The sequence below is a fragment of the Mauremys mutica genome, chromosome 3 (assembly GCF_020497125.1).
Source record: "Mauremys mutica isolate MM-2020 ecotype Southern chromosome 3, ASM2049712v1, whole genome shotgun sequence".
NCBI classification, from domain to species: Eukaryota; Metazoa; Chordata; order Testudines; family Geoemydidae; genus Mauremys; species Mauremys mutica.
In genome coordinates this window covers 203,414,697-203,441,693 of record NC_059074.1, presented here as the reverse complement: position 1 = coordinate 203,441,693, position 26,997 = coordinate 203,414,697, and the positions used below count along the sequence as shown (strand labels likewise).

The 26,997-nt window shown below is 40.0% G+C and overlaps 1 protein-coding gene across 2 annotated transcripts in view; it reads right to left on the bottom strand.

Moving 5' to 3' along the window:
- Positions 1 to 26,326, bottom strand: part of GPCPD1 (glycerophosphocholine phosphodiesterase 1) — a 69,478-nt gene extending 43,152 nt beyond the window's left edge. The window contains exons 1-5 of one of the 2 annotated variants that reach the window (XM_045009794.1): positions 26,170 to 26,326; positions 17,515 to 17,598; positions 8,866 to 8,956; positions 7,518 to 7,602; positions 1,210 to 1,285 (exon numbers count right to left, since the gene is read on the bottom strand). In XM_045009794.1, the coding sequence (XP_044865729.1) occupies positions 1,210 to 1,285; positions 7,518 to 7,602; positions 8,866 to 8,956; positions 17,515 to 17,563 (301 nt within the window). In that variant the 5' untranslated portion in view covers positions 17,564 to 17,598; positions 26,170 to 26,326. Of the gene's footprint in view, positions 1 to 1,209; positions 1,286 to 7,517; positions 7,603 to 8,865; positions 8,957 to 17,514; positions 17,599 to 26,106; positions 26,124 to 26,169 lie in introns of those variants that run through there. The other variant, XM_045009795.1, reaches the window with a different exon arrangement.
- Between the last annotated feature and the right edge of the window lie 671 nt (positions 26,327 to 26,997).

The following is a 26,997-nucleotide window of genomic DNA, read 5'->3' as shown; positions in this document are numbered from 1 at the left end:
AAGAAAGTACTTTTTCTTTAAAAAGATTGTTTGTTTATAAACAGCTGCTATATTAAATAAATAGATCCCTAGGAAGTTAATTTATTAGTACTTTAGCTTTCCTAGGAAATATATTATACATTTTAAATAATCACCCCAGAACTCACAGGACCAGTGTATTTTTTTCAATGACTACAGGGTTAAAAAGAATAAAGTTGAATATTACTTAAAAATTCAAAACTGTTCAGAGTAAGGTAAACAAATGTATTAGAGACAAAGTTCAGAGTGTGGTATATAGACCAGAATATTAATTCCTGATCAATATACAGAAAAAACAATTTGCTGCAGGAATAGAAATCCTTAACTGCTCTAATTCACAAACTAACTAGTAAGCAACAGTAATCCCTTATGGTACACATGATTAGTCCTAACAAATATTTAAACAGAAAATTCTAACTAAAGGGTACATGCTCTCCAGGAGCCAGAAGGTATTTAATCTATGTAGAATGAACTAATACAGATTTAGGAAACACTGGCCTTCTGATATATTAGACAAAAATATATGTAGAAAAGTGCCATCCTATGGCTGATAAAGAGATCTGAACTACATTCAATGAATGAACTACATTCAATCACTTTTTAAAAAGAAAGTTTGGATTTCAGAAAATTCTTAGGAACTTAATCAAGTTCGTATTGTATGCCCCTACAACAGAGTGGGATTTCTGGTATTTACAGTTAGAAAAAAACTCCATCACCTTGAATTATGTTACTATTGTTGTTAGTAATATCTACTTAAGATGCCCACTTACTGGGATTAAAAGTCCTCTTAAAGTTTACTACTGAAACTTCATATGAACAAGGGTAAGTTCACATCCTCCCCTTCTCCACACTTCTTTTAAAAATATAAGTATGGATCCTCAGTCTCAAGAGTGACAAACATTAAAAAGTTATGTTAACTCCAATTTAAATAGAAATAGGCAAAAGATAAAATTTAGGAAACAACTTCAAATCCATTGCTTTTTTTTAAAGCAGTTGCTCAGAGTTTAAGATTTGACAATTTTAAGGTTTTGAGAATGAGGTCCATGATGTATAAAGAAATTTTTTTACCTGTAACAGTACTAAATTTAAATATTTTAAAGCTATAAATTGTTGTCAATCCCACTGAACCAATGTGCAGCATATTAGTAATCTTATGCATATGCCTCAAACAGATGCAATTGATGCCCATACCTAAAGGGGTTATTGATCGTGGTTGAAGATGAGTCTCCCACTTGTGAATTATGACTTGGCAGGGACCATCGATAGTCTGTAATTTAAAAGTTAAATGTCTGCAATAATCTCTTATGTTATATCTGATATTCTACCCACAATGCCACTTTGGGTGCTTGTGATCTTAATTTATATGCTAAAGAATAAGAAAAGACACTAAAGAATAAGAAAAGATAAGGCTTGCTTCTTACCACTGAGACTGCTGATGCTGCGATTTGATGAGTCAGGTCACACTATGACAAACTGACAAATTCAAACTGGGAGCAGAGAAGTTGGATGGAATTATTAAATCCTCAGTGTTTATAGCTACTTTATTGGAAAGTTATGCTTTCCAACAAGAAAACAATTCTCACTGAACTGAGGTTTTTGTTTTAATTTGTGGTACTGCAATAGATATTCAGATAATTAATGCTAACTATATTACTTAAATTTATTCCTTCAGGTAGGGTTCTAACGAATCTAAAACAAGTTTTTTTTGGGGGGGACGGGGGGCAGTTGAAAGTTTGAAAAAAATATTTATTTTATTTGGTGAGGAACTCAGACTGACACAAAAGTGTTTTGACTGTGGCAGAGATTTTGCTCTTCCACATTATCTCATTAAAATTCAAATAGAAGATCTGAATTTGGTTCACTGCCACAAAAAGGAATATAAAAATTTATACTGCTTAAAAGGCATAGCAAAAGCATGAAGAAAGTGTTCACAATGCTCAAAGGGAGGCAGAGAGGTACATCATTTTAGGTGAACCATATATCCATGTTAAATATTTTACATATAGACTATTCCTGGGCAGAGGAGAAGAATCCACAAAATAGGGATGAAGATACCAGGGCAGCAGACTAAGAAATCCCACTACAAAAATATGCTTCTAGCTTTATTCACAACAAGCTATCAGTGAAGTCCTTTGTGGTTAGACCAGGATTAAATTTGTGGGTCTCCCCCCATATATTGCCAATTGTAGGGGGCAATATTTGGTTTTAGTGAATCTGGTAGAAAACCAATTAGATATTGAGACCAAAGATTGTTTCTCTGTTGCGAGGATCAACAGAACTTTTAAAATGCTTTCTAAGTTAGAGCTTATAGTGAATCATTTGGCTGGCTGCAGAAGCAGGAACCGAGACTTTGTTGGGCCCAAGTCTCTGGATAATCTGTACTGATTGGACCTCTTAATGACAAGTTATTTTTCTGCCTTTTTTTTCTTAAATTATCTACTTCCCCTATCAATACATGATTACCATTTTCTACAGAAAGTGCTGTTAGCTATCTGCGGGGTTCACCATCCTGGTATTTTGGCTAAGAAGCCACTCTAGATTTCATCAAGCCTACATTGTCCCTTCTCTTACAAAGCATCACAAGCTCCAACACCAGTTTTACCTCAGCAGAGTTTAAAAAGAGACAAAAACATTAAAATTTGTTTCAGATTAACAGAAACAACTTAATTTTCTGATAAAAATAGACAATTCAGTCAAGCTTAAAATCCAATAGTAATAATCAAAATATCTAAACACTGTGAATGTTTATGGCTCAGTATCTTTTTTTAGCACCAGCTGGGACTTCCTGATATTATGTTAAGGATATGAAATCTATGAAGGTTTTTGCATTAGGTGACCCCAAAAGCCAAAGATTTAAAAGCATTCAGTAAATTTAGGTTTGATCTCTATATCACTGCTAAAAACAAATGCAAAGTTCCCATTTAGCTCAAAGCTGCATATACCCCACCCAAAGCCACTTCATGCAAAATACATATCCAAAGTTATTTAGCACTTGATGCTTTAAAAGGTAGAATACATCTAGTTATAAAACAAGATTAATATTACATTATTAATCTCTCTTTTGGTAATATTATGCTAATTAACAGCACGCGTGCACACACACAGAAAGATAATAACTGCAAGGATAAAAGAGAGGGAAAGGGAAAACAGAACTGTCTAAAATATAAGTTGAAAAGAATGTGAAGTCAAGTTTCTTCCCTGTTTTCTTATAACAGACCCACATGCTTTTGGCTGACAGACACACTCTGGATTCCCATAGTGAAAACTTTGTCTGCCAGCAGGGAGGCAGGTGCTCACAGCTGCTCCTATCAAGTAGGCTAGTGACCTCTCCAAAAGCTAAAAACCAATGATAGCAGGGCATGAACAAAGGAAGTCAGTCTCTGCCCTGAAGAACTCACCAGTGGAATCTGTGCAAGTGTTATGCCAGGTGCCTAAACGGGCATTGAACATGCACACCATAAGTCCAAGATTCTCAAAATGGAACCTATGTGCCACATAAAAGCTGGGTAAGAGCACAAGGCAGCTGAATGCCTTAGAAAACTAAAGCATACTTAACATTGCACTTTTGACAATGGATGTCTATCTACCTAGGTTTTTATACCACACTGATAGACAATATTTGAGCACATCAACCAGCACTGGCACAGAATCTGAAAGCTCAAAGGGTAGCTGACTTCACAAGGCACAAAGACTCAAGAACGCACATTTAAGTTACCTAACACAGAAAACACTAGGCTAACTAGTTTTCAGTTACTGTTTGAAAATGTTTCAGGCAATGATTTAACACACAACTTGCTGCTGTAGCACAGTAAAGTGGAGAACCCCTTCGTTGCTAGCAGTTAGGCAGAAACTAGAAGTTGCTAGCCTGCTACTGACTGACAGCCAAAGGATTTTGCTAGGGTACTCTAATAGTAAACAGAGTATGAACCCAAGATTCATCTTTGGAGTGTTTATTACTAGAAAATTAAGAAAATACAAAGCTCTGTTAAAATCCCCATGAATATATCAAATGGTATTCTGCCAATATTTAAAAGTGACTGAAGAGTGATGCCAAGTTTTCAAAGCTTTGCTACATCCACTGGTGGCTTAGTCACTGCATAGTTCCTTGAAGGTAATTCCCTAAATGTGCAAACTTATTTACTGGAAGGGAAAAAATTAAATAAAGGACAAGAGTTTATGTATTTTATTTATTCTGTATTGACCATAATGAGCTTTTTAAAACATACTTAATAGTATAGTATATTTAATATATCTATATATAATATACATGCATGACTTATGTTCCAAACAGGATTGCTATTTTTTTTTCCAACAGGTACCTAGAAGCAACCTGCTCAAATAAAGAACTTCATAAAAATAGAAAGAACTGTGAAGCAAAACAGTCGTAATAAGTGAGTATATCTTCAAAGACATATATATGTTTGAAACAAAAGCTCAGCTTGTACAAAATAGCAGAAATATCTAGATACCTTGCTTCAATAACTATATGTAACCATTTGTTCAGAAAAATGCACAAGATAACTTTTGCAATAGCTTTTATGCATCTAGAATTCATTAAAAGCTTTTTCCTTCTGCATGGATGTGCTGCATTTCATTAATGCACCCAATATATGCATTAATTGTACACGAATAATTTATGTTCATGAATTTTCATTTATACACCTCTACCCCAATATAACAGTCTTTGAGAGCAAAAAAAAAAAAAAAAAAAAATCTTACGTTATAGGTGAAACTGCGTTATATCAAACTTGCTTTGATCCGCTGGAGTGCGCAGCCCACTCCCCCAGAGCACTGTTTTACCATGTTATATCCGAATTTGTGTTATATTGGGTCGCGTTATATCAGGGCAGAGGTGTATTTATAAATGGGGGGAAGGGGGGAGAGATGGCAGCAAAACAACCCAAGACAGTTACTAACTGGTATTAAATATTCATATTGATTGTACACAAATACTTCAGAATAAACTGCCCTTTTAATTTGACACTATATTTCAAAGTGAAATAAGACTGGTCAGAGATACTACCCAAAATGGCAATTTACAAGATTGAGGGAAAGGATTTTTTGGCTTATTTCTTCTTGAATATGAATACTGATTAGAAGCATCTTTTGCTGTGCTAAAATGTTCAGCTTCTCATTTGTATTAGTATTTTGTTTCTAGATAGATATAGGTGGAAGTGGTCAGTTTCCTACGACCTTTAGCTTAGCCAATATTCACATATATATCAATATGATGTTCTGATTCAAGCATATGAGGCACCCCCAGTTCATGAAGAAATGTGAAACAGAACTACTAACCACTTTACATATATAAACTGAGTTTGTCTTTAGCATTTTTTATTCTAATACGTTTCAGTTTGTAAACTTATAAACATTATGGGACTATAGTACAAAAGGACTTTTTCCAAAACGTATTTAGAGATACTTAACCCCCTAATTTGTTTATTAGCTGAAGGATTAGCATATAAGTATTCAAGTGATTATTCATAGATAGATTAAAAGTTCAAGATATATGAAGTACCTTTCAGACCCTTACTAAATTTTATGTTAGTGCAACAGTACAGATGCAACGTTTCAGATTTAGAAGTTAACCAAGAGTACTAAATAAAAACAGCAGGAAATATATAATACAGTCCAGTGATTGAAAAGTGTTTTGAATCTAAAATTATATTAAAAACATAGCTCTTAGTTATTACATTATTGTTTCATCTCCTTAGGTTCTCTGTATACCTTGTTCATTTGTGTTGCACCTTTTATTTTGTTCTTAAACTTGTCCACTCCACCCATGCAACTGATCTTTCCTATATTCATAAACAACTTAAGAACTAAAAAAAGGAAAAACCACTAGAAAAGCATTTCTAGACACAAAAGCCAAATTTTATTAAAAAATGAAGTCAGGTGTTTGTAACAAGGTGCAATTTAAAGTTTGCGGGTGGATAGTTCTCACTATGGCTATTTATATGGGTTTTTATATACAGTAGCTATTTACTCTGCTATTCCATAAAATTCATACTTACCTTGGCAGCCTCTGCATCACACGGTACATAGAGCGTGCACGATACAGAGCACCTACTTAAAGAAACACACTCACCAATATATACTGTGAACTTTTGCAAATATTACAAGGGAAAAATGTGTTTTACTAGCAAAAAAATCCTTGCCAATTTTCTTTAAATCTAAGTGTACTTTTTCCCCCAGTTTGTTACTGCTTACATTTTAAATATTGGGGTATGTGAACAATTAGAAGGATACTATCCGATTTGTTAGGCCTAAAAACTGACCTACCTTGACAGGAGTACCAATTTATAAATTTCTCATCTTGAAAAAACCATCATTGCACCCTCCTCTTATGCCCCCAGAATATTTCACAAATATCTATTTTAAGTCTCAGTTTAAGATTGGTTGATTTCACATGCTGGAACTGATAAACTAACACTAACTTTTAGAGTATGTGTCAAATAAGCTAATATTAGAGAATTTTAATAATGTATTTTTCAACTCAAGAAAGAATTTTTCCTAATCTCCAAAAAATGAAAACCAAGAACAGTAAATTTTTAGACCTATTAGCCATGAAATAATTTAAAATAATTGAGCTATACATAGAGGATGCACGATTCTGCAGCCCTTCTTCCATGCATTTACTTACTACTGAAGTCACATATAATTGACAATGAATTGTGCCCAGGTGAAGAACTACAATATATTTGTAGACGTAATAGGTGCAAAGACAGTTGGGTGGGTTTAGTGGACCCCTTTTCTTCAGTATGGTGGATTCTAGGAAAATGCAGCTGAACAGTAGCTATTTGTCTTCCCCTACATCTCCTTGGAGCTCTCCTATCCTTAATCCCAAGAAGAGCTTGGTATCCACAGATGAGTATGCTGCCTTCTAACTCCTACTCACATGCATCTTCAGTATGAATCCATGTAAAAACTGCAGGTGTATAACTCATGCAAATGCCTACATAGGAACTATGGAAAATATTGGAATGCTCTCACTCTTTTTTGGCTTTTTTAAATGAAAGCGGTTAAGATGTGGCAACTCCACAAGAAAAGAGGCAGTTAACATTTAATGTTTTATCAAAAAATGTAAATATTAAAGACAGCCCGGTAAGGCAGAATTTTAGCGTGTTTACTGAAATTACCAATAATTTTCTTCTGCTATTATACATTCACATTATTATGATGCAATACTCTTACTCTGATTAATAAACTTGTTGGCTTTTAATGATTACTTCTAGTGAGAACAGATAAAAACGACCTGCAGTTATGATGGATTTTGTAGGTATTTAAGCTCACTCTTTTTTGGTGGAACAAAAACCAGCAATTGTGGGGCAGGGCAGTAGGCATGACTAAAGTAACAAACTCCATTTAGTAACAGTAAGTTGTCGCAGACTAAGTTTGTGTCTTTTATTATTTTGCTGGAGTCATAAGACCTATTCCTTATGAAGTTAAAGTATTACAGTAAAAACTAAAAAAAAAAAAGCTTAAAAAGTTATCCATACCTTGGGTTCTAAGAAGCACCCTTTAAAATACCGATACTGAACAGCAACTCCTCTAGTAAGTTCAACAGTAGTTTTCCATAACGTACTGTGGAAAAATAGTTTTTAAAAGTATTTGGTTACATGAAGGTTTTCAAAAATTTTTATCGTTAGCCCAAAACTAAAAGTTTTATAGAAACAGGTAAGTATACAAACATGGCTTTGAGAAAAATATGATTTTACTATCAAAGTACATTTCTTACTACCTTTTAAGAAAGCACCAGGGCTGTTTAAAAAAAAAAGTTAGTCAACGAAACAGATTCAAAAGAATGCTAGCTTAGTGTATTTGTGAAACTTGAATAGCAACACTGAATTTATGTAACAGACCTCTAAAATGGTTTGAGAGGCTGAAAGCATTTTACAACATTTATAATGAAGTTGCAGTACGATTTTATTGCTACAACCATCTATTATCAATGCTGCAGTCGTGATTCAGTCATTTAGAAAGAGACCACATCTAGAATGTTGTGGTAATACAAATATGCAGCATTGTCAGTTTTTCCATTAAATATAAAAAGCTTTGAAACTTGATTGTGATCTCAGACATAAGTGCATGTTCTCATATGTCTTGTAAAATAAACTACATGTAAAAAAAAAATCACAAAAAGTTCTGTTCTAGGTGACTTAATTAAGCATGCATCAAGTAAAATAAAATACATAGCACTTCTATTGTGCCTTTCATCTGTAGATCTGAGGTGTTTTACAAAGTAAGGGAAAAAATTTTCATTTAAAAGTTAGGGAGAAAATGAGAAACAGTTAAATGAATAAGGTCACACACAGTCACTGGCAGAGTTAGAAACAGATTCCATGCATGCTATTCCCCAAACCAGAGAAAAATAAGCAACATATTGTAATTTTAAGAAAATGGTTGACTCTTTCTGCAGTATTTATTCTCATACTAAACCATTTAAAATGTATGCAACACAAGTGTTAGTGTTTGATATTCCCCCACTCATTGCTACACAAAAAAATTACTCTTATTACAGGTTTACAGTCACAGCAACAGAAGTTTTTAGTACAGATCATCCATAACTGCACTTTAAAGAAGATTTTGCAAGTGTACTGCTGAGCAGTGCTACCACCCCACTCCAGTATGTGATATCACTCATAACTGGAAAAGCACATGTGTAAGTTACAAATTGTATTACATTAGTAAACAACTTTTTTCTAAAAATGCATTCCAAATGATCAAGCAATGGAGAGACCTGATTAGATAAACATGTTCTATGAATTGTGTGTATAGTTTTTAGAATTCTGAATTCAGTATCAAAATGCAAGTATTAGATCAGTGTTTTTATTACTAAAAGCTTACCCATCAGCATCATCAGCCTGAAGTACCACTGCAGTTTGAGGATTCCAGTTTCCTAAAGCGCTGCAACTCCCACATATTGCAAAAACCTCTCCTAGGAAGATAATCATCATATTTATTTAGACTTGTCTTCAATTAGAAAGGACATTCTACACAGTGGTTGAAGGGATTTAAAAACTTGTGATACATGAAAGACACCAATCCATCTCTCTTCATTATTTTTGTTTCACAAAGGATATTTTACTACAGAACTGACTGTGCTTCACATTTCATCTCCATCTTGAAGGCTTCACCTCCAGTTTACAGATGGGCAGGTCCATTGACAGTCACTGCTAAATAACAGGGACAACCACACAAATGCTTCTGCAGACTATGGTAGAGGCAGATTCCGAAGCACAGATGCTTAATGCCAAGTCAGTTTCCTTGAAATTCATTTCAAATACATAATAGTAGCTCAAGCAGAATTTTACACTCAATAGTCAGCAACTACTTTGTTGTTTATTTTTAAGTCTCTTAACTGGTGTCAACAAGCAGGAAAGCACTGATAAGAGAGCAGGCTGCTAATTTATTTTGGTATTTTCAAACTTGAATACTTGACTTTTCAAACTTAATCTTGTTCTTTTAGGGGTTTTTTATGTTTATATGAATAGAAAAGCAACACACAAAATTAATGGATTGTGCATATGTACATTACACCTGCATTAAAAGGATCTGCAACAGGGGCAAGTTAAGGGGTTAATGCTTCTGTTGGGACGTTAACATTCAGAATCTCAAGAATTTTCCCCTGGATTACTTGAACTGCACAACTTTAATGTTCTTCCTTTTCTTGATGTTAAAACAGTACTTTTGGAGGTTTGGGGTTTTTTGTAGTTTACACAGTGAGCATTGCCTCCTCTCCCTCATGCAAAGTGTTCCACTTCAGAGCAGTCGTCTACACATGCAAGAACATAGCAATATTAACACAGTGATGGGGTTTCATTTGGCTCTGCTGTAAGTTTTAGGAGAAGCTCACTGAGCTTTTCCCTCTACTCACCACCTCCCTCCCCAAAACGCCTATAAAAGTATTACCCCTTCATTAAGAACAATTTGCATGCAAAAATTTCAAATGTCAGTCATTTCTACTAGAACTGTTCCTAAAAAGTAAAAACCAGGATTAGAATTTGTTTCACCCTCACTAAAAACTGAATTGTCTTAATGTCACCTTTGGGCTGAGACCAAACATGCAGCATTTTTAGCCCAAAAGGAAAATAGTTCTTTAATTTCAGTAAACATGAGCATCAGAAAAATGGGATTAATGAAGACTAACCTACCTGTTATGACAATGGGTTAGGTATTTTCAACTATTAAACTTGAACCAATCTTACAGAGACACAGGAAGCCTTAATAAAAAGCTGTGAACCTGTGCCACAAGTCATTATATCTGACAGCTATTTCAAATTCTCATACTGGGAAAGAATATATTGCAGCTTGGAGGTAGATGCAAAACTTACAACTTTAAAAAGGATGTTACCAAGTTCATTCAGTCCCAGTAATAGTAATTATTCATCCCATTTAGTATTTTGCCAATCAAATTTTGCATCAATATTTTCTTTAAATATTAAAAAGAAAAAACAGAACACAGACCTACTTTATAGTTTGTTGTAAACCTACAATGGCAGATGGGTAATATGACAATGCACTTACTATGTAACTGGTGCGCACAAAATCAATGCAAGTCAGGTGCTATTCTTTAAAAAACACGTGCTACAGAAAAGATTTGTTTAACACAATGCAGCTACAAAGGCAAGAGATTCCAAAATAGAATTGTTATAGTAGATTAATATTAAGGTAAAAACATTTGGAACACTCTTAAAATACAGCAGATTCCATTTAACAGCAATGATATTAGTAACTTCCAGTTAATAGCAACATATTGCTGGAAATAAATCCCACCTCATTAACATCAACGTTAATTGGATTTGGGTATCAGCAATGGCATACTGCTTATTAGCAACATTTGGGGGGGGTGAAGAAATGCACCATCTGAAAGCAGGTTTGCAAGGCTGCAGACAGGGAAGGAAGTGTTGTAGTGCTTAATTTGCACTAGGGCTTACCAGTGCTGAGCCCTGGCATTTCTGGGCTTGCCACATCAGTTATGAAAGTTAAAAAATTGCTTGAGCTCTAGCATTACAAATTTAAGCACTGAAGTGCTGGGATATGCCTCTCTCTGGCTGCAACCCCACAAGTTTGCCTGTGGCCAGTGCTCAGTCCATCCCAAAAGTTTTCTTTCTGTGATTGCAAACCTGTCTGCACATAGGCCCTGCATAAGCAGTAACGGGCTGTGGGAAGAGCCATAGCAGGGAGTGGGGCTGCAGCCTGGCTGCATGGTACCTCTCCCTAAACCCTTCCAGAAGATTGCAGCAGGGAAGGAAGTGCTGGGAAGCGTTGAACCCCGATCACCGGACAGCACAAGGAGATGTACAGTGCAGCTCCATGGGTCTCCTGTGCTCTTGCTGCCCATGGAAGCAGGGTTGCAGCACCCCACCCCACTGCTGTCCTCTACACAGGCAGGCTTGTAGTGCTGTAGCCAGGGATGGCACGTCCCAACGCTTCTTCCCGGGCTATTGCCTTGCAAACCTGCCTTCCACTTTTCAGCAACTTCTGGATAAGAGCAACTTTTTTCTGGCAACTGAGGGGTTGCTAGTAAGTCAAATCTACCTAGTAGCTTTTAGCAAGTTTTTAAAGCATTTAAGAAGTTCACGGCCTGGATTATTCTGAGGAAAGAAAAAAAAAAGGTGGGGGGGGACACAAAACAAAACACAGATCTGTCCCACACGCTCATCACACATACCAGGTCTCTTGTCTTAAGAGTAAGAGTAAAGTCTGTGTACTGGCCAATCTCTAGATTAGATAATTATATTCTGCCTCTCTAAATTCCCCTGCAGTTTTATTTAGCAATATTCTTCATTTCTTGTCCTAAATGTGTGAAGGTTTGGCAATTGCTCACCACACAGAAAGCTGCAACACACAGGTGGCTATATTTAAATGATAGAGGTAGTGAACCCTTATGTACCTTCAGAAAGGTGTTGTGAGGCTTAATTAGTGTTTGTAAAATGCTGTAAAGTCCCTAGATGAAAGGCACTAGAGAAACGCAAGTATATTATAAACTTGAATTCCTTAATGTTAAGAGCATTTTCAAGTTCACTGCAACACTCCATAGCTGAATACTACAGAAAATAGTACTGTAGTGGGACTAAAATACATATTCTCTCAATGCACTAGGCAAGGATTCTCATTTCATACATCACTTACTATTTATAGCTGTGATTTGACAAAATTCACACACACTATGTCTAGATAAGGAGGAAAAAATATATAACTGCATAGAGAACTGCTGAAGCCTCTTGGAAAGTTTGTTTACATGTCCACAAGCCTGCTTCCTGCCTCTGCTGATACCCAAAGCACTTCTCCACTAGTAGCAGCAAAATGAAACTAAGGGCTGGTCTTCATAAGACCTGCTAAATTGACGGCAGAGCGACCAAGAAGAGTGAGGGAAGTTGACTGGCGAGGTCCCCCCCTCAACACAGCGCAGTAAAGACACCACAGTAAGTCAACGTAAGCTATGTCATTATTCACGTAGCTAGAGTAGCGCAACTTAGGTCGACTTACCCCCGTAGTGAAGACAAGCACTCATGTCATGTCAGTATTGTGGTGCAACAGAATCCCCTTATGCCATCCACATTCTGTAAGTATTTGCCACAGAAAGGCTCCCCGCAAACCACTGACAGAAAAGGAATTAATTTTCTCTAGCCTTATTGTTTACTGTTGCTATTGCAATTAGAAAAAAAAATCTAAAGTCTGTTCTGCTGGGGACAACAATGTCACAACTAGCTGCTTTAGAAATAACAAGCTTGTAACTACAGGAAGGAAATAAGCAGCACAGCAGAAGCTTTTTTGGAGAATTGTGGCTTTTTTTGTTAGTTATTTTTAATTTTTGCAAGTTTTCAGAATTCTACAAAAACTATGACATACAACTAGAATAATTTTTAAACAAAATACTCTCCCTGAGGCATCGAACAGTTCTTACAGATTGTGACAACTAGAATCATGGAGAGTCATTATTTTAAAAATACAAAAATCAAAGACACTGCTCCTTAGCCAAGGCTAGATATTCATATTGGGTTTCAGGTTCCAAGCCCTGGACATTTTGCCTGTACAGCTGTTTAAAAAATTGCAAGTTTTTTTTTATACCGGTAAAAGTATATTTTTGCCCTTCTGGCCTCATTCTCAAATATGGCTGAAACATTTTGCTCAAATGCAACGGAAACTTATGCAACCAAATATTTGCCAATGTAGTAAGAGGTGGCCCTAAGATATAAACCTTGGTATCAGAGGCCTGGTATGAGGCCTGAGGCCTAAAGTAATGCTCAAGACTTTGCTAACATAAAGCAAAGTTAAGCTGTGAGCCAGAGGCAGGCCCTGCTCACAGAAGCAAGGAAAGGGCTGATGTTGCAAGAAGATACGTACCTAAAAGGTACTGAACACTAGATATCAGAACATTCACATACTTGCACATTCCACACAGATAACAAAGAACAGGCTGGCCCATCCCAATGACAGGGGCAAAAGGGTAATATGATGGATAGAGTTGTTTTGATCGAACCAACATGTACAAGGTGAGAGGCGGCACCTTGCTACGTAGAGGGGTTGTACCTTGCTACGTAGAAAGGTTGCACCTCAATACGTCAGGTGTGATGTGTAACTTGTTTGTATCTGTGTATAAGAATGCATTCCTAGGGCGGTGTCTTTGTCCGGTCTAGGGGGCAGTGGAAAGTCCCGCCACTGACTGAGCCGGGTCCATTGCCAAGAGGCACTTTCTCGTAGTATGCCCTGAATTAGGCTAAGAAACCTACAGGGAACTGCAATTGTGTCCGAGGTCGCAATAAACCTAGCTGACGTGGCTTTGCATCTTACTGGACTCTGTGGTTATTGGGGGTTCTCGTCGGGTCTGCTGTGTCAGCTATCTGCGGAGCTGGGGCAGCACACAGAGGGAACTCACGCACGCAGCCGAGTGATATCAACAGGGAGAAAGCAGAGCACCACACCGGTAACACTCTGACAACAGCCAATATTCATAATTACATGTTCAGCTGTTTCTGTTGAGCAACAGCTACTGATTTATTTTATGTGAAATAAATGAATGCTACTTCAATCTTATTGCAAATTTAAGTTTTTGTAATAAACCGCAATTGGTTATTGGTAAACATTTGCACTTGATCGTTCAAGCATTTGTTGATAGTTCAACAAATTATCAAGATGTTGGCATTGGTTTCTGTCTCAATGCATATTTCTGTTTTAATAATCTGTTACTTCTCCTCTTGTTACATATCATAAGCTCAGTGTAATTTTAAACAAAAAAGATACAATTAATGCTTATCGTTTTGAACTAAAATGTGACAGAAAGTGTGCCCCCTAAGGAGTTTCAACAGATGACTAGTGAAAAAAGGCATCTATTATATATTCATTATTTTGCCAATATCATTGTAGTAATAAACCATGTATGGTTAACTGTTTCCCTGTTTACTTCCAGTTTGTACTTCTTGTTGTACTAATTACCGCCAAATAACAAAACATTTTTATATCAAAAGAGCAGAATGATATATTGAAGATTTTATTAAGTTGCCACATAAGCTGCAGTAATATTGGCCAGCTATATTTCTTGCCTCCTCCTACCATGCAAATGGTACTGTTCAAAATGGCCCCTTTGAAATCACATGCTACAGAAAATAACGTCTCCCAGGCTCCTACCTGCCTCCTCTACAAGCACTTTTCCAAGATTGTTTATAACAAAAAATAATTCAGATTTTTGGTAATGGGATCTAGATTCATCATTTTAAGTTGAAACTCGAAACTCTATGATAACCCATAATAAGCAAGAACTGCAACATCGGGTACAGCAAAAAGTACAGCAAAACAAGGGTATACCCAAGTGGCATCTTTGTAGCAACACAAATGCAGATTCCATGCATCTTCTATCTAATGACTAGTTGCTTAAAGAAGTCACAAGAAGGTGTTTAACTGCTCTAGGCTTGTCTACGCTTACCAGGGGGAAAGACACGCAGCGATCGATGCATCAGAGGTTGGTTTAGTGGGTCTTCACTAGACCCACTAAATTGACCACAGATCGCTCTCCCATCGACTCTTGTACTCCACTGGATCGAGAAGAGTAGGGGGAGTCGAAAGGAAAGCATCTCCTGTCGACATCGCGTAGTGTGGATCCCACAGTAAGTAGGTCTAAGCTACGTCCATTTGAGTTACGCTATTCACATAACACAAATTGCGTAGCTTAGATTGCATTTCCCCTGTAGTGTACACAAGGTCTCTGATTTGCAGCATGGAAAGAATGTAAAGGGACCAGTGGAACATCCTGAACACCTATTGAGTCCTCAACTTCACCAGCAGAGGAGGGGGCGAGAGCTAAGCTCCCACAAGTCCAAGAATGGGAATTTTCCCTCTGATTTTAGCAGAGGGGAGCAAACAGTGCTTAGTCATACCTCCACTAAGTTTGGCATAGCAGAGTATGCTCAGTAAGAAGGGGAGGGGGGGCTTCTGGTGATTTTAGTGATTTATTATTGAATGGTTGCTGATGCCTTCTAGTGATTTATTAGAGTTGCTAACTGTGAATTTAAGCATTATAACACTGTATAAACAGTTGTGTATATACAGTTAGGTACTGCTATGCTGTTAAACAGGGGAGCATGTATGGTTAGGCTGACCAGGATGACTGAGAAGATGAATACCTTAGATATGTTTGTGGCAAATCAGGGTGGATAAAAATCAGTGATTTTTTTATTTAAATCAGATTTTTTTTGATAAAATGCTTTTTGAGAAAAAACCTATTATAGCTCAAAGATATCTCATCATGGAATAGGGATTATAAATTCTATAGTATGAGATAATATATTCATGTAACGTTTAAGAAAAGTTTTGTAAACGAGTTCCAATAGTTCATGGATTAGTGACCCAGTCTTATGGGGTTCAAGGGGCTTTATAGAAAGATTAACCTAAATAATCTACCCACCCAATGGGACTTAGTGCTCAGCCTAGAAGATACCATCAGAGATGCTTAGTTTTGCAGTTCTCAAACTATGGATTTGTCTCCCCAGAGGTAACATGCTTGTTAACAGCACAAATGTTTTTAAACAAATAAATATATAGAAGTGAGAAACAACAGACCTCAACTCTAATATCCCTTTGCAAATGTGTCAATCCCTTACCTCTCTCTAAAAGTGCAAAGCTTCAAAAAGTTCAACAAATAGAAGATTATTGGGGGCGGAATAGATCTGGATAAGTAGAAGAAATCTTGAGATAAATGTGAGAAGTGAGGGACATATGCTTGTTTTGTTAAAATATTATATGTTTGCCGTTGAAGAAAAAAATCCAGAATATTTAACGTTGTTGTTTTAAATACAAAACAAAACAATTTAAATGTCTGTCTGGTGATGTTCTCCTCCTAATACAGCATGGCAAGAAAATCCTCCAAATATTAATGATTAACCTGTTGAATTGGAGATATTTATGAAGTCATTGGGAGGTGAACTATCTGCTTCAATTACCTTTGGTAAATGAAATAACCAATCATTCATTTTCTGATATAGCTGTAAAACTAATCTGAAAAGTCTTCAAAATAAAATCACTGTTTAAAAATGTATAGCGTGTACCTTCTAAAAATGAAACCTACATCTACCTCTGAGTTGTGAAGAATATATATTAAGGTTACAACAACCAACAAGAATGCACTTTTATGTAGAAAACCCATGATTAAATCGAGTCTTCCTGACTAGTGATTTTAGTCATGATTTAAATCAAATCCACCCTGTGGCAATCATATAATGACTCATGGAGGAAGCACTCTGTTTTAGATGCAGTCAACCACTGATTGGGGGGGGGGGTCTGTCTCTGAATTAGAGGAGGTGAAAGATAGGAAACTCAAAGGAATAGCTACCCAGTGTCTGCTTTTGGCTTGTAATGATTTAGGAAAAAAGGTTGAAGGCAAAGATTCGATAACATCCCACTGGCTAGACACAGACAGAGCTAACAACCCAAACCCAGCTAAACGGAGATATTGGTTACATTTCCCTTCTGAGGTTTCAGAATACTGGATAAGATGGCACACTGTTCTGATCAAATATATTAACTTGTGTTCAAAACTCATTCTCTTGTTATATTTGGTTCAACAGGAACCCTCTGCAAACGTATGCACAAACTGAGGATTTTCCATATGCCTGCATATCTGAGGTCAGGATTAATGCTAAATATTTCCACTTGATAAAGTAAGGTTATCACAAATACAATTCTAATTTTAAAAGTATTCAGACTATTTCAGGGAGTATATCAAAATCTCTAGTATGCTAACATTTTTCAAACAAGTTATTAATAAATAAGATAAAATTCATTCCCCAACTCTCTGCTAAAGAATAATTATTTTGTAAAGCTCCTCTTTACTGATCCACCCTCCTGAACCTTGTCATCCCAGGTATCAAAATTATATGATTCTTTGCCTTCTAACTAAAATAAAAAAATATTTTTTAAACTGTATGGCTTGAAGATTTTCTTCTAGTTTTACCACACACACACACACACAAAAGTGTTTGACAAGTGTGATTTGCGTACCGTGTACTGATGTTCCTCTTACTTCAAAGGTAACTTGAGATGGGGTCATACTTGCAGATGATGACTAAGGAAGTCTGATGTCTCCTATTAGGAGGGGGGAAAAATAAAAAAGTATTTCAGTAACAATATACTGCCTCTGTAGCGGTCTCACTAAAAGCTAGGGTATGAACTTCAGTCATCTATAGGGGGGTGACCAAGTATTGGTCTTAATGTTCTGAGCAAATGGCAGTACTTGTGAGCTCTGGACCATCCCACAGCAACCCAAAGAAAAGGACTGCCCAGATCAAGAAACCATTGTCCAGTCAGCAAGGAAGTCAGTGTGACACAGGGCCTATCTACAAGATTAACAAGTGTTAAATAGAAATAGTGAGATTGATATGTGGAACGACGAATAGCACTAATTCAATATTTTTAGGGGAGGATTTCTCTAAAGCAGTGCTTCTCAAGCTATCTGATGTGAGGGACTGGCAATTTTTTTCCCCAATGCACCAGGGACCGGTGCCATATTATCATCATCCAATTCGATGCTCTTATGAGGAAACTCGCCGCGGACTGGCAGCCGATGGCTCGGTCCGCAGACCACCACTTTGAGAAGCACTGCTCTAAAGCACTCAGCATTTGCCTAATTCTGCTCTCAATGAAGTCAATGGGAGCTTTATCATTAGAGAGAGAGTGAAATTATACCCTTCAATGGCCAATGGCTTTTCTATGGGTAAGGAGCTACCTTTTTAAGCTATTCTTTACTTTTACTTAGGGTTGTCAATTTTGGTTGGATGTATTCCTGGAGATTTCATCACATGACATCTTTAATTAAAGATTAATCTTTAATTCCTGGAGACTCCAGGCCAATCCTGGAAGGTTGACAACCCTACTCTTACTTTCAAAGCTACTCATGAAAAATAATGCCTCAAAATAACATGGCAGCAATGAAAACATGATGATAGTTTACATAACTATAGCAGTCCTATTTTAATAACCAGGAAAAAAACCAAAATCACATTTACTCAGAACTGCTATGACTATTAAAATATTATCTATGCTTTATTGCCCTGCCGTAAATATGCAAGGTATTTTAGAGTTGAATAAAAGACAGTTCCTAGTGACAACACTGGCAGTCCTAGATAACTATGGATTTGAAATGTATAAGTTAAAATAATTTCCTTTTCCATTACTTATAAAATAATTTCAGAGTCAATGAAGGCCATAATGTTTCTATATGTAAACAGCATGCACTGTATGTAAATGCACTACCAGCAGAATGCCAAATAAGCCAAATGATTTTGAAAGGGTTATATACACAGCAAGAAATTTTAGTTCTGTACTCCCACCTCGTCAGTTTCTGAACACTTCACACCGGGTTTCAAAAAATCCAGTTCTAAACAGAAGTACTGTTTATATAATACAATGCTGACAGCAGCATGCCTATGTTGAGAGCCTTAGTGTTACTGAACAAAAAATATCCAAGTTACAACACTAGAGGGCAAGCCCCAGTCCTCCAGTGATTGCAAAACGTATACAGAGCTGAGAAGGAGCCCAGAAGGCAGAGTGAGAAGATCTAGAGACCAAATAGGTGAGAATGCAGAAAGGTAGCTCTTCAGAGCCCAGAGCAGAAAGTCAGAGAGCTGAAAAAAACAAGTTCTAATGTTTGAGTTTCTTCCTTCTGTGTCCTCCACACTTCTTCCCTTTGGGTCTGTCCCTCATCTGCCCCACACATTATTTTACCTCTTTCACTCCTGTTCTTTTCTTATTCACCCCACCCCCTTTCTCTTCCATCTGTGAACTGGAAGGGAGGAGATTTCACTTAAGTGGAAACAGGAAGGAGCTTTCCCCCACCCCACCCCACCCCCAACAAAGAGAAGCTGAGGGACAGAGGGGAAGGGAGTTGTCCAAGACTATCACGCAAGTAACTGGCACAGCTGAAAACTAAACCCAGAGCTTCTGGTGTCCCAGACCAATGTCTTATCACTGGATAACACTGCCTCCAACGATGATGCAGCGTGTCTCACAAAGCTAAGGTGGATATGAAAGAGACTATGCCTATGCTACACTAACTCTGAATTCAGTTTCGAAACTAATTGGGAGTCAATAACCTGATCTTAAATCTGTAAGGCTGCTTTAAGTGCTTTATAAAGTTCTATTCACTCATTTACCGACAGATAATATTGAGTTTGGGCTTTTTAGTTGACAGGCAAAAAGAATTAGTTTTTCATTATAATGTTCAAGGGTGGATGAATGGATTTTGAGCCTGGGCTGAAAGAACTTTCATTTGCAGTTTTGCAAAGCTTCTTTCAATGGAATGGAAATGATCTACCTCGAGACTACCTCAACTTCCACAGGGATAATACACCTGAAAAAACCCTAGTTTACACTCACACACACACAGGAAATAGAACATTTTCAGGGACATTACTGCAGCTGTAGAACTCCTTGCCAAATATATCAGGCTTATGATTAGTCTTACCAGGTTTAGGTAAAAAAAACCTAACAATTTTCAAGAAAGTTCCTGAAGGAAAGCTATGCCTGCAAGTATGGAATACAATACAAATTCACACACACACTTCTCTGTGGCATCAAGTTACTATATTTCAGTTTAGATTTCCCTCTAACTTTACAATAATGCATCAAAATCCATGCTGTATATTATTCTGCATTTGTAAAGCGCTGTGTACATTTGTGATACTGGATGAACAACCTGATATATCTTGAAAAGAATACACAATGAAACTGTCCAGAAGGCTTTAATTTTATTCCTTTAAACTCTTGCAAGGCAAGGGGAAGAGTTTCCTGGCTAAGAATTCTAACTCTCTGGCTAGTCAGTGTCATGTAAATTTTATAAGCCCCGGATCCTATTGGTATGCAAGACTCCCTACCCAATTAAGAGCAGTCAAGGAAAATTCCCTATTTCCTCATACGTGCAATAATCCTCAGAGTTCTGAAGAGGCTGATGAATCTCCAGAGCTGAAGAGAGAAAGGAGCATCTCCCTTCTCCCTCTGAGGAGATGTGATCAAGTCTGGATGTACTGCAATTAAGTATAACAATTGTTTCCCATAAAGACTGTATGTAGCATAGTTTAGGGCTGTTAGCATAAACAGGGTACTGGTCTAATTTTTGGCTACAGGCAGGATGTACCAAAATAAGTCAACATTTTGTTAATTTCAAGCTCAGGTGGTATTAATCACTTCATGACTAGACCTCCAGTACAGCTCTTTGCAGCTATAGTGCTCTTTTGAATTTTCCAACTTTCACAGGAACTTACCAAAAAAAAACCCTCAAGTATTACAAATCTTGAAGAGTCTCTTGCTTACATTAATTTATGACTTTCAGAATCAGAAAGGAGACAATTTTGAGACTAGAGATTGACTGAGCTACTTTCCATTCACTATCCAAAATAGATGAAGAATTGTTAGACCCTGAAAGAAGTGTTGATTTTGTAAACTACAGTATCTGGAAGGGGAGCAGAGTAGCTGAGTATTGCATCATCCCCATAAAGACAACTAACATTTTTACATCTTAATGAAAAGAATCCAGTACGAACCTTTTGCAATTTGGAAAGTAAAGAAAGGAGACAAAATTCCAGCTGGTGCCAGAATAGAATTCAAAGCAGAAAGAACTAAAAGGTAGGACAAGAAGTTAAGTAAATAGCTATTATTTCCAGTAAGTTAATTGGAACTACTCCACCATAATGCTATCTGAAGATCTGACCTAGAGACTTCAGCGTATCAAAATCCTTGGGTTTTGTCGTATGTACAGCTAGATTAGACAATTTACATCATATGAGGATTTGGTCTTCTAGGTGAACCTTACCCACTGAGGTTAATCAGTATTTGGCAAGCTGTGTTTTAAGAGGAGAATTTTAAGAGTATGACTGTTCAGCTCGGAAAAGAGACAACTAAAGGGGATATGACAGATCTATAAAATCCATGAATGTTGTGGAGAAAAAGCATTATTTACCATGTCACATAACACAAGGACCGGGGTCACCTGAAGAAATAAATAAAGGAAGTACTTCTTCACACAACAGACAATCAACCTGTGGAACTCGTTGCTAGGCAATGTTGTGAAGGCCAAAACATAACTGGATTCAAAAAAGAGTTAGATAAGTTAATGGAGGATAGGTCTATCAGGGGGTATTAGCCAAGATGGTCATGAATACAATCCCATGCTCCAGGTGTCTCCAAGACTCTGACAAACAGATGCTGGGACTGGACAAAAGAGGATGGATCTCTTGATAACTGACCTGTCCTCCTCATTCTCTCTGAAGCATATGGCATTGGCCACTGTCATAAGACAGGATACTGGGATTGATGGACCATTGGTCTAACTCAGTATCGTCATTCTTATGCTACTTTTTTTTATGAGAAAGCCAAAAGGAGCAGGATTTACCTGGAACTAAGCTTTGCTTATGTTATATAAATTTCCGGATCTAAAATAACATTTTCCAGCTGACAAAAGACCATCAGAAACTTCTGATTGGCACATACTCCACCAACCTGAAACTCACCTAGATAATGTTATCTTGAAGGAAGAAATTGTAATGTAGAACTCAGATCTTTCATTGGAAAAAAAAATCTCTTACTTGCTATTTATGGAAGGTCAGATTTGTACAGTTATTTAGCTGCCTAAAGATGCAAACAGGCATCTAGTGGGATTTTCGGACACCTATCTTTAATTTTAGATATTTAGAGGTATTTAGGTGCATAATGAGTTTAAGGGACAAAGTCACTATGCTAGAAAGTTTGCTTAATTAGCCATATGAAAATAATGGTAAACACATAGCATGTTTGTGTGAACGTCACACTAATCACCAAACAGATCAAAGTGTACAATACTGGTACTGCAGAAAATAAGTATTTTCCTTAATTATATCAAAATGTGACTATATTTTCCAAACCCAAAATTCATAGGCATATACATGAGGGTTGCATTACAGTGTTTTTAAAATTGCATGTTTCCATCTTAAGCAGTCCTTCTCCCTATTATAATATCCACAGAATATATGGATGCTATCAACACCTGTCCCTACTGACAGGAAAGTACAGACAAGGCACTTGTTGGCCCCCCTATTTGCCCTACCCTAAAATCATATTTATTGTTTTACATATATTTAGTATATATGGAACAAAATGTTCAGTAATGCAGGGAACAAAAAAGGAGACAAGTGCTAACTAACATTCTAAGATGTGATTTTTACACGTCTTACAGAAATAAGCCCTCAGATGCCAAATATCAACATAAGTTGCTTCCAGCATCACACAGTGTTTAAATGATTTCCAGCAAAAACTCATTAGGCTAATGGTACAAAGAATAGAATTCTCTTCTGCTCATACACAAGATATCAGAAAGTAACAAATCAGATACATGCAGTACAGTGACTACAGGCAAATGAATCAGCAATAATCATATAATGTTCGACATCAGAACCAGTGCCAAGGTTGGACAGCATATAAAATCATAACTGCTATCATTCTTTACAAAAAGAGTTCTGAAACCCTCTGTTTCCATCTGAATAGTCACAGACAAAAAGGACCTTATTTTTTCATCTTTCCTACATAGGTAAGCACCTCTACAAGTTCTGCAGCATTAACATTTAGATATGAGCTAAGCTAGGTGCAAGATTTGAACACACAACTTCTGATCCAAAAGCAGAAATTCTACTGACAAAACAAAATCCTGTTGTACATTTTAATCCATCATTTAGGAAGAAGCGAAACAGAAATACTATTTCAAGAAATATCAGAATATGCCTGGGGTTTAAAATAGCAACACTAACATTTAAGGAAATTGTTTATCTTGTAAGTATCTGGAAAATTAAATATGTCCCCGAAGGTGAGTACTTACAACAATAGCCCAACATCCTGCCCCAGCCTCCTCCTGCATCCCAAACTCAATATCAGTTATATTTTAGTTGCTACCATAATAAAACAAATTTGCAGCTAACATTAGCTTACATTGTCATCTCTTAAAAAACAGACAAAACAAGAAATAACTGAACTCTGCCTATATGCAAACTGTTCTTCCAGCTCAGTCATTTAACAGCAATTCTGAAGAATGAGTTCCTGAGAAAAGAAAGTGGAAATGATCTGGGCATGTTTGCAATGGCACCAAGTTGTGTAGGTATTCTTTGTTTGTTTAGTGTTTTAATAAAGATCTAGTTTGGGATGAAATATTTCAGTGCTGAAACTTGACAAAAAAAGTCTCAGTCTAGGAGCAAGTCCCCCCTCTCGACCTCCTCCCTCTAGGGTTGCCAGGCATCTGAATTTCGACCAGAACGCCCAGTCAGAAAGGGACCCTGGCAGCTCCGGTCAGCAGTGCAGCAGAGGCCCAGAGCTAAGGCAGGCTCCCGGCCTGCCCTAGCTCTGTGTGGCTCCTGGAAGCAGCTGCCAGGTCCCTGCAGCCACTAGATGCATGGGAGGCTCCATGTGCTGTCCTCGCCCCGAGTGCTGGCTCCGCAGCTCTCATTGGCCAGGAACTGCGACCAATGGGAGTTGCAGGGGTGGCACCCACAGGTGCAAGGGCAGCACACAGAGCCTCCCTGGCTGCCCACATGTCTAGGGGCTGCAGGGACCTGGCAGCCGCTTCCCATGAGCCACAGTAAGCACTGCCAGGACCCCACACCCGCTCCCACACCCCAACCGCCTACCCCAGCCCAGAGTTGCCCCCGCACCCAAACTCCCTCCAGGAGCCCAAACCACCCCCAACATCCCAACACCCTGCCCCAGCCCTCTCCTGCACTCCAAACCCCTCATCCCCGGCCCCACCCCCGAGTCTGCACCCCCAGCCGGAGACCTCACCCCCCCACACACACCCTAACCGCTTGCCCCAGCCCAGAGCCCTCTCCCATACCTTGAACCCCTCATTTCTGCCCACACCCCAGAGCCTTCACCCCACCCTGTGCTACAGCCCAATAAAAGTAGATGGGGGAGAGTAAGCGAGGGGGGGGGAATAGAGCAAGCAGGGGTAGGGCCTTGGAGAATGGGTGGGGCAGAGGTGTTCCGTTTTGTGCAGTTAGAAAGTTGGCAACCCTACTTCCCACATACCAACTTGTGATAAAAATGAAATGGACACTTAATCACAAATTTCCAATGCTCCCCACAGTCCTTGGACTAAAAAACAGCTTTTTTTTAAAAAGTGCTTTTAAGTTATTTACCCATTATGTGGAGTACTGAATTCTGTTTTTTTGGAAGTGAGAAAGTCAGCTGACTATTTCGTAAAGTGGCCACTATTCAAGCCAGGTAATTTTCCCAGGAAGATTTTAAACATACTCTACACTTGTTCCAGAAGTGACAGTAACACAATGGATTAGTTTTGGTTTACAGGTGTGACATATTTCTGTTATGAAAATATTTTATGACGTGACTGTTAGCCCCTCGGAGGGGGGGGGGGCAGAGCTGCACACTCCAGGGGATCAAAGCAAGTTTGATATAACACAGTTTCTCCTATAATGCAAGAAGATTTTTTTCGTTATATAGGGGTAGAGGTGTATCTATGAAAGTACCCTAGTTTGTAAATTTGACAAGTCCTCCTAATCCCTTCACATCACCCCTCCTTTTACTCTGGTCAAAAGAAGAGATAGGCACATGTGGAACAAGACATTAATTAAGGTAACCAGCATCGTTTCTTGTTTTCCAGCTCAGAAGCAGCCCAAAGGATGGCGACCCCATGTTTCGTGAGAGCGCTCCCGAGGAGACCCAGGAAGCAGTGGGAGATAGCGCTGTCAGTGACTCATCGTGCTCCTAACCAGAGAGCTGTCCCGACACTTGCTGGCTGCAGCTACCCAAGAGCCGTCTCCTCAGTCTGAGAGCGGGTTACATAAGGTGAAGTGAAAGGCGATTTAAACAACCTTCCTCTGGGGGGCTCGTCACCGGCTCTGCGCCCAATCAGGGCAGTAAACAAAACCTCCCTGCATGAAACAGCTGCCCGGACAGCACCTGCCCCGACTGGCATCACCCTTCACCGCCTCCTCCGCAGCGCCGGGCGATTAAGACACCGCAGCCTGCTCCAGCCCCCCACACTCCCCCGCTCACACCCACACCCCGACTGCTCCCGCCCCACCGGGAGCCCCGCTCTTCCCCTCCTTCCCCACACCCAGCCCCCGACTGCTCCCGCCCCCCGGGAGCCCCGCTCTTCTCCTCCTGCCCTGACACCCGGCCCCCGACTGCTCCCGCCCCCCCCCCAGGAGCCCCGCTCTTCCCCTCCTGCCCTGACACCCGGCCCCCGACTGCTCCCGCCCCCCTTCTCCCCTCCACCCCCCCCGGGAGCCCCGCTCTTCCCCTCCTGACCCCACACCCGGACCTCGACTGCTCCCGGCCCCCTTCGCCCCTCCACCACCCCCCGGGAGCTCCGCTCTTCCCCTCCTGCCCTGACACCCGGACCCTGACTGCTTCCGCCCCCCTTCTCCCCTCCACCCCCCGGGAGCCCCGCTCTTCCCCTCCTGACCCCACACCCGGACCCCGACTGCTCCCGCCCCACACACCCCTCTCCCTGCCCCCGACTGCTCCCGTCCCCCCAGAGCTCCGCACTTCCCGCCTGCCCCCGCGCCCCGGGAGCCCTACACGCCCCTCTTGCCCCCACACCCGGACCCCAGCTCCCACCTGTCAGAGACCTGCCCCCGCCCCCAGGCGCCTCTCCTCCACCCCAGCGGCCGCGGGTGAGACCTGGAGGCTGAGCGCGGCTGGCGGCTCCGGCTGCCTTTGTCTGAGGAAGCGGCGGCCCCGGCTGCAGGACGCGCCGCGCGAGCTCCCAGCCGAGCTCTGCGGTCCCCAACCGTCCGCACAAACCGGTTCCAACCGCCCGGCCGAACCGGGCGTGAGGCGGGGACAGCAGCGGCCACGTGACAGCACAGCCAATGGGAGCGGAGAAGATTCCTAGAATGCGCAGCTCCAGGGGGCGGGGCGTCGGAGCCGGCCGGGAGACAGGCGCTGAGTGGAGCAGAAGCAGGAAGGGCTGGGGGGCGGGACTACGCTAAGGATGTCGGCCAATCAGTAGCGCAGCAACGGCCAGCCAATCAGAGCGGAGAGTGCCCTGCCGGCCCGGGGGGGGACACAGATGTGATGACTCGGACTGGGGTGCCAGCGCCGGGAGGGAGCAGCGGAGCCGGGGTGCAGCCAGGCCCCCCCCACCTCCGGAGCCCTGCACTCCCCTCTGGCCCCCCACATCCGGACCCCACCTGCCCCCTCCCCCCCCCGAGCCCTGCACTCCCCTCTGCCCCCCCACACCCGGACCCCACCTGCCCCCTCCGCCCCCCCCCCGGAGCCCTGCACTCCCCTCTGCCCCCACACCCGGACCCCACCTGCCCCCTCCGCCCCCCCCGGAGCCCTGCACTCCCCTCCTGCCCCCCCCACACCCGGACCCCACCTGCCCCCTCCGCCCCCCCGAGCCTTGCACTCCCCTCTGCCCCCCCCGGGAGCCCTGCACTCCCCTCCTGGCCCCCCACACCCGGACCCCACCTGCCCCCTCTGCTCCCCCGCAGAGCTCTGCATTTC